At 25.4% G+C, this 7,446-nt stretch overlaps 2 protein-coding genes across 2 annotated transcripts; one reads left to right on the top strand and one right to left on the bottom strand.

Moving 5' to 3' along the window:
* The first annotated feature begins 515 nt into the window (after positions 1-515).
* Positions 516-1,157, top strand: LOC111639236 (uncharacterized protein PFB0145c-like). Its single transcript, XM_023385045.1, has 2 exons — positions 516-903; positions 949-1,157. Exons 1-2 carry the CDS (start codon positions 516-518, stop codon positions 1,155-1,157), a joined length of 597 nt encoding a protein of 198 aa, XP_023240813.1.
* Positions 1,158-1,850: 693 nt separating this feature from the next.
* LOC111639233 (1,2-dihydroxy-3-keto-5-methylthiopentene dioxygenase-like) lies at positions 1,851-7,385 on the bottom strand. Its single transcript, XM_023385031.1, has 4 exons — positions 7,166-7,385; positions 6,976-7,095; positions 3,414-3,593; positions 1,851-2,188 (listed from the first exon to the last, which is right to left on the bottom strand). The coding sequence occupies exons 1-4, from the start codon at positions 7,286-7,288 to the stop codon at positions 2,063-2,065; spliced, it is 549 nt and encodes a 182-aa protein (XP_023240799.1). The 5' UTR covers positions 7,289-7,385; the 3' UTR covers positions 1,851-2,062.
* Positions 7,386-7,446: the final 61 nt, after the last annotated feature.

The raw sequence follows: 7,446 nt of genomic DNA, 5'->3' as shown, positions 1-7,446 counted from the left end.
CATATTTTATTAATTTCGTTTGTTTCTATTTGGTTGCCTAGGGAACCTCAAGTTTAATACACAACAAAAGGATTAGAATTACGTTATCGTCTTCAAAGATGGATAATATATTAGAAAATGCTGTTCTGAAAATGCATATTATAAGTCATTTTTTGAATCTGAAGAGAAAAGATTCTTCACTTCATTTAAAAATGATGCCAGATGTGAGAAAGAGTTGGAGTGATATGATTGATTGCTGGGATGAGAATGAAAGATTTTTGGATTATTCAGAAGTGAAACAGCTATCAAAGAATATGCAAAGAGTATTGAATGGAATTCCAATAGAGAATGAATATGTGCAAAACCTATTATATTCTAATAATTATTCAATAGAAAATTTTGGAATTTTTCTTGAATTTTGTCTAAGTTTTAAAATACTAGTAGATTTATGGAAAGAAAGGATTAAAAGGACGGCCGAGGAGGATGCGGAAAAACAAAACCGTCTGATGTTATTAAATCATAAGATTAACAGAAATATGAAGAGTATTAAAGAATTAAAGAAACAGTTGAAAGATATCAAAGATAAAACAGAATCTACTTCACAACATGAATGTGTTTTGAAAGCATTAGATGATGAAATTAACTATGTAAGTGAAGTTGGAGCAGAAGAGAAAGCATGGATAAAGAATGCATGTGAAGAGGAGATTAATGAAGTATATAAAAATCATTTAATCGAATCTCAGAATTTGCAAAAATCAATTGAATCTATGATGAGTCTATATGCAGAAGTTAATTTTAAATTTTTACAAGAAGAAAAACGGCTCAGAGATAAAGATCGAAAGCTCCGAACTAATCTTCAGAATCTGATAAATGATTATGACAAACAAATGTTTGGAAGAGAAGATAAATGCAAAAAAATTAAAAGTGAAATTAGAAATTTAAATGAACAAATCAGATTATTGAAATTAGAAATGAAGCCGATTAAAGAAGAATACGACAATATAATGCAAGAGAGAGACTTAAAAGAAAAACAAGAAAGAATTGCCAAAGAGAGAAGGAAAAGGCATCAGGCTGCTCGTATGGTTCAGTCTGTTTGGAGAGGATATAAATGTCGCAAATTTATAAAAGTTTTAAGAGCAAAAAGAAGTGGTAAAAAAGCAAAAGTAAAACAACAATGATATTCCATTTTTATATAATTTTATAAAAATTCACAAAACTTGACACCACTACAATAACAATATAGGTAAATAAATTGCTAAAGTCAAGGTTATTTAATTAAAAATATTTTGACAATTTAGTTCAAGTCATCATAGGTTCTAATTAAATGCTTTTGGCAATCTCAACTTTAGTAGTTTATTTATTTACATTGTTAAAATGGAAGACTCAATAACACAATGAAAGGTTTATTCAGCTGGAAAAACTAACATTTTTAGTCATTTTTAATGATCTTCATCAGGATAATGTTGCACAAATGGAACATTTACAAATACTAATAGACTTAGAACATAAATATTTATTTTTATATTTAAACATATTTGACATTCAATTATTTATGTTCAGTGTCCATTAGTATTTGTACATGTTCCATTTGTGCAACATCGTCCTGATAAAGATCATTAAAACTAATAAAAAATGTTAGTTTTTAGGTTGAATAAGCTTTTTCGTTGCTGTTCAAGGTTGTGTGTGTGATTGAAAATATACTGTAGCAGTTATTCTTTGAGTTAAAATGGAGTATATTATTAAAAATTAATTTCTAATTGAAATTAATTTTTCTATATGTATATTTTCTATATATAGAAAAAGAAAAAATATACATTTGATATCATAATTTATCATGCTATTAATGTAAAATTATTTCAAATGCAAATTTATTTCTTTTATTAAAACATTCCATATATAGCAGATATAATTTCTTAACAATAATACAGTATTTATGTTTAGAAAAATACAAATAAAAATATTTTTATAAAATCATCAGAATTGTCTAGATTATTCTGTTCAACTTAATATAAAAATATTAGAAATTTACTGTTTATATATGAATACACTGGAGCATATTTCAGTAAATGTATCTTAATTAAGTTTATTTTGCCATTTCACAATGCAAAGCTTTCAAATACTTCTCTCTAGCAGGATGTTCTTCGGCTGGTCTTGGAACTGCAGTCCAGACTGGTTCACCACAGAATAATCTGTTGACTTTAATGTAGTTCTATTTAAAAGATATTACAATATAATTACATAAGTAATTTAAAAAGTAAATATGAAAGATGTAATCAGAGATTATTTCTTTTAATATTGTTAATATGGAATATAAGAAATAATTGCATATATGCATTCAATTATATCTTACTAACAATATTATTCTTTATTTATTTAATCATAATCAAAAAATAATTAATAAAAATAGCAATTACCAGAAGAGTATGATTTAAACAGGAATTTTTTGATATTTATATTCTGATTATAAGCCGTATTTTTAAAATTACATTTTTGAAAATAGAAAATTAAAACAAAAATTTATTAAAATACAACACTGAAGATTACAGCTATTAATTTGTCTTAGACTTATTTCAATTTTAAATTAGTTCATTAATACATGTGTTAAGTGTGTGATGAGTGACAGATTTAGAAAAAAACAAAACTGATGTAATTTTTTCACTATTATATTTGTTCTATTGAATTACAAGACCGAATGATACATAATTTATTATTTATCTGAAAATAAATATTATAAATTTGTACGAGGTATATTTTAAAAAATTCCAATTTTTAAATTTGTATTTTTAATTAGATAATTTTCTGTCTTTTGAAAGGATGTTTTAATTTTGATGGCCAAGTAGCCTACAAAGAAAGATCGGTCATCAAAAAGTTTGTATTCTGGTACACAAAGTGAATAAATGGTGGTTCCTTTTTTGACAGACTGATGTTATGAAGCTAAATACTGGTAAAAAAAAATACCACTGTTTAATAGCTCAAGTCGTTTGTTGGTTGAAAAAACACAAAAGTATGAGTTTGGAAAATGAATAGCAATTTAAGCCTATCAATATGTTATGCATAAAAGAGTGATTTGTCCAAAAATCACTTTTTTATAAGCTGTCTGTATCACTGTTTTCCATAAAATTGTTTTGAACCTATTGAGCACATAATTCTTCCTTTGTTGTTGGTATCACCATTCTTATTGATACTATTAAGATTTTAATATGAGGAGAAATTACATAATTATAAACTAATTAAACAATTAGCAAAGGTAAAAAGACAACTACCAAATTTAAACAGAAACAGTATGTTGGCTTACTGAAAAAAGGAGAGGAAGTGAATGAAGATGTTAGTTTTTCAAGGAATATTAATAAATGGTATTAAATATTTAGCTAACAAAAAATAATGTTAACAACAAGAAAGCATAGTAAATTGACAAGAAATATTTAATTTCTTACATCAAAATCCAAAGTAAATCGATGATAAATTCCTGCTGGAAGCACTAACAAATCTCCCTTTGTTACCTTGATCCGAATCCACTTATCTTCATTGTCTCGTACATCAAAGTACCCACTTCCTTCCAATACTAATCTAATTTCCTCGTCAGCATGAAGATGCTCATTATAAAATATTTTTAACTGCATTAAAAGATAGATTATTTACACATAAATCTAAATAAAAGAAGTTTTATATATAAATTTTTTTTTTAATTACTGTATGATAAATTAATTAAAATATCTTAAATTTTAAATAAATAAGATCATACAGGTTAATCTGATTTAATAATATATTTTAAATAATCATATTAGAACATAATATGACTTACTTCTCATTATGAAGAAATGTAAACTAAAAGAATTGATTACTTAAATAAATTCTGAACATAAAACCATCGTTATTTGTGAAACTGCATTGTTTAGTATACAGTTATAATCATAATAATCTAAAAATTAATTAAATCTAAGGCTATTTAAACTGATCTAAGAGATCAGTTTAAATAGCTGTAACTACCGTGTTATACGGGGGTTACCTGTACTCTCATTTATTGCAAAAATATAAATAAATATAGTATTTTACTGTATTACAATAATGTTTTTAAATCTCAAAACTTCTTTATAAAGCCTACAAGACTAAGTCTAAGTACTGTTTTACATGTATTGGATAATTCAAAGAAGATTAAAAATTGCAGCATAGCATTGTGACAATGTCACAATAAATAATTGCTCATTTTCTGCTTATTTTCTAAAATATTTCATTTATTACGTAAAAATATACATCTAATTTTAATTACACGACATTCTTTTAGTTTTTATTTAACACACAAAAATATTTTAATTTTAATTAAATTTTCTAAATAAAATTTATTTTTCAAAGTTTTTATTATTATTATTGTTAACATTATTACATATATGCCAAAAACTATTTGCAATCTGGTATTGTTTACCTATAACAAAATGGACTGGTTTGTTCTATGGAGATAAAGTGGCGATGTGATTGAGTGGCAAGTCTGGCTTTATCATATATAAAAAGGCTAATCTTTAAACTGATATAATTCTGTTTATAAAAATTTAACACGTAAGAAATATTTTATCATCATTTTGGATCTGTAGAATAAGTAATGAATTTGAATAAGAAAAAACTATTCCTTTAATTTCTGTTTATTAAAAAAAAAAATATTAAATAGAAAATCAAAATAAAAGTAAGAAAAAAGCAAATTATTCTAAGATCAAGATATTTAAATTCTATGTAATTTTTATATACTTATATATTTTATAAACATAAATGGATTACATAACTCTATCTGTATATATTTTCTGATTCATAAATCCTAAGTGAAATAAAGGTATTTCTTAACCAATAATGTTTACTTAAGGAGTCATATCAAGTTTTCATTTTTCTTTCTCTAAATTATTTATTTTTTAAAATAATTTTAAAAATATTTTGATAAAGTTTTTTTAATAAGCAAAATTCAACATAGAATATTTCGTTTTTAAAGTTTTCAAACAAGCGACAATTGCTTATACGAACAGAATATTAAAAAACTTGAGCTTTAAATATAAATAAAAATAAAAAAACAATTCCATTGCAAAATTTATAAAATTATTATTATTATTTTTTTTTTTCAAAATTTTATTTGTATAACTATATCTCTATATTTTCTGCATATCACCACTGAAATATATTGATGTAAAATAAAGTTTAAATCTCAGAAATTATTCTGCTATGATTAAATAGTAGATCATATTATTATAAATTCTGATAGATTTCCATGGATGATTCTAATATAATTGGAAAAAAGCATCTTTAAAATTTCCAAACTACTTATTATGAAATTAATGAATGAATAAAAGTTAAAAATATGGACTAAAAATAGTGTGATCACATTATTTTTCGCTGAAACTGGGACAATTTTTAAGAGAGTGAAAAATGGATCTAAAAATAGACCAACTTAAATCCATTTGGTAAAATTGGAATTGTAAATTAGAGGGATTGGATCAGTTTAGATGATCCAAAAAGCCAAAGGAACACTAAATCTAACTGTGACCATTGGTGAGATATTTGCCTCAAAAGTTTTTGACTGGGATACTTGTTAAACATGTGATAGATTTAATGGAGCACACAGCATGATTTCAATCATGCTCTAGAAGTAGTTAGTGCTATTGCATTTTTGTGTTTTATGAACTTCAGTCATCTCTAGCAAAAGGGAAAAATAATTAATTTTTATCATTGTTTTGAGATATAATTCTGGATTTTTCATTTTTAAATTTTACCTCATTTTTGAGGATCTTCAAGATTCCAGATAGGCCAATTTCTGGGGGGCTATATCTCACAAAAGGTCACACACAAACCATCAGTTTTCTTGACTTTTTTACTCTTATGGACACAGTCTACAGCTCTGATCCAACAGCCTCATTCAGAGCTTCATTTATGGCTAAAAGATTATTTATATATTGAGCTTTAAATTAATTATATTGCATTAGAGAACCTATAAAATAGCAGTATTTAAAATTTTATTCTGTTTTTCATGGTTAAAAATAGGAGAAAACAGAGACATATATCTAACTATAAGCATATTTTAACTATCATTACATATTACCTATCAATTTAATAATAAATGACAAACAATAATTACATACCATAGAAATATATAAAAATCACCAGTAAAGAACTTTAATATACTTATTCTATGCTCAGTAAGCTAGAACTTCTAGATAATATTACAAAACATCTTTCTCACTTTTTCTAGCAAATTTTAATTAAACGAACTAATGTTTTCAGCTATTTTGAATAGCCTTCCTCAGGTTTAACATAATTTTGATTAATTAAACCCGAGTAAGGCTATTCAAAATAGCTAAAAACATTAGTTTAATTAAAATTTGCTAGAAAAAGTGAGAAAGGTGTTTTGTAATATTAATATACTTAATTTTCAATTATTTTTGATCTACTAAGTTCATCTTCAAGTCTCTAACATTTCAAAATTGAATTTCCAATTGGCTGTTGGAATCTTATAAGAGCTGTAGAGCAGTGATTCTCAACAGGGTTAATATGGACTTCCTGGAGGTCAATTGAGGATGGATGGAAATACCAGATACTTATTGTATTTTTCCAAAAATTTCAGGTAGTTTTCAAATAACAAAAACAATCATATGGAAAATTAATTAACTGATTTAATAATTTGCTTGGTATACAAGGTATTATGCAAAATCTTGGGAAATAGCAAAATTTTAAGGGGGTCAACTGAAAAGAATAGTTTCTATATGTGGGTCAATGGAAGAAAAAGGTTGGGAACCCCTGCTGTAGACTTTAAAGAGACCTGAAGTTGTTCTTAGTAGAAGATCTAAAATGTCTGTCTGAAAATTAAGTATATTTAAAGTTTTTTTACTGGTGACTTAAGGTTTTTATGGTGTGTAATTACCGTTTATATCAATCTAGTAGAAGTTGAACAATGACAATTAAATTTTTTTTAATTACATAAGAAATCAACCTATCAAAGAAGTCGTGATATTGTGCAAAGCTGACCTTGTTTTCATAATCAGGCAACTTTTCTTTGGAACATATCAACATATCTTCATAATTATAACCTCTGTCCTTCTTGATTTCAGCTAATTTACCTTCTTTTTCTATATTATCCACATTTATCTAAAAGGAGATAATTATGAGATTTAATACGAAATCGTATATATATAATTTTACGTAAATTTTAACTTACTGGCCAATATAAAACTCCAGTTTTAGATTTTAATTCTTCTAAATTAACATATTTTTTAGGATTCAAATGATGTTCGTGCCTTTGATCGGCATCAGAATCATCCATATACCAAGCTTCAACCATCACGAAGCAGTTATTTTACATTTAACTTTAATCTTCTGATTAAACTAAGATTAAAGGGACGAGTGTACACATGCCCGAAAACACATGTAAAAAAAACATTTCGCTTAAGTGTTGCCAAATGTAGTTATTTCTCTTTCTATTTATTTATATTAAAATGT

The sequence above is a fragment of the Centruroides sculpturatus genome, unplaced genomic scaffold (assembly GCF_000671375.1).
Source record: "Centruroides sculpturatus isolate CEXI.00-Female unplaced genomic scaffold, Cexi_2.0 scaffold1311, whole genome shotgun sequence".
Taxonomy (NCBI): Eukaryota; Metazoa; Arthropoda; class Arachnida; order Scorpiones; family Buthidae; genus Centruroides; species Centruroides sculpturatus.
The sequence above is the reverse complement of the archived record's forward strand: the minus strand, read 5'-3'. Positions and strand labels throughout refer to the sequence as shown.

Coding starts and splice junctions, on each gene's coding strand:
- LOC111639236 (XM_023385045.1), top strand. CDS start 516: ATGAAGAGTATTAAAGAATTAAAGAAACAGTTGAAAGATATCAAAGAT. Junction 904..948: donor TAAATGCAAAAAAATTAAAA/GTGAAATTAGAA, acceptor TATTGAAATTAG/AAATGAAGCCGATTAAAGAA.
- LOC111639233 (XM_023385031.1), bottom strand. CDS start 7,288: ATGGTTGAAGCTTGGTATATGGATGATTCTGATGCCGATCAAAGGCAC. Junction 7,096..7,165: donor CTGGAGTTTTATATTGGCCA/GTAAGTTAAAAT, acceptor ATCTCCTTTTAG/ATAAATGTGGATAATATAGA. Junction 2,189..3,413: donor GATTTACTTTGGATTTTGAT/GTAAGAAATTAA, acceptor TCTTTTAAATAG/AACTACATTAAAGTCAACAG.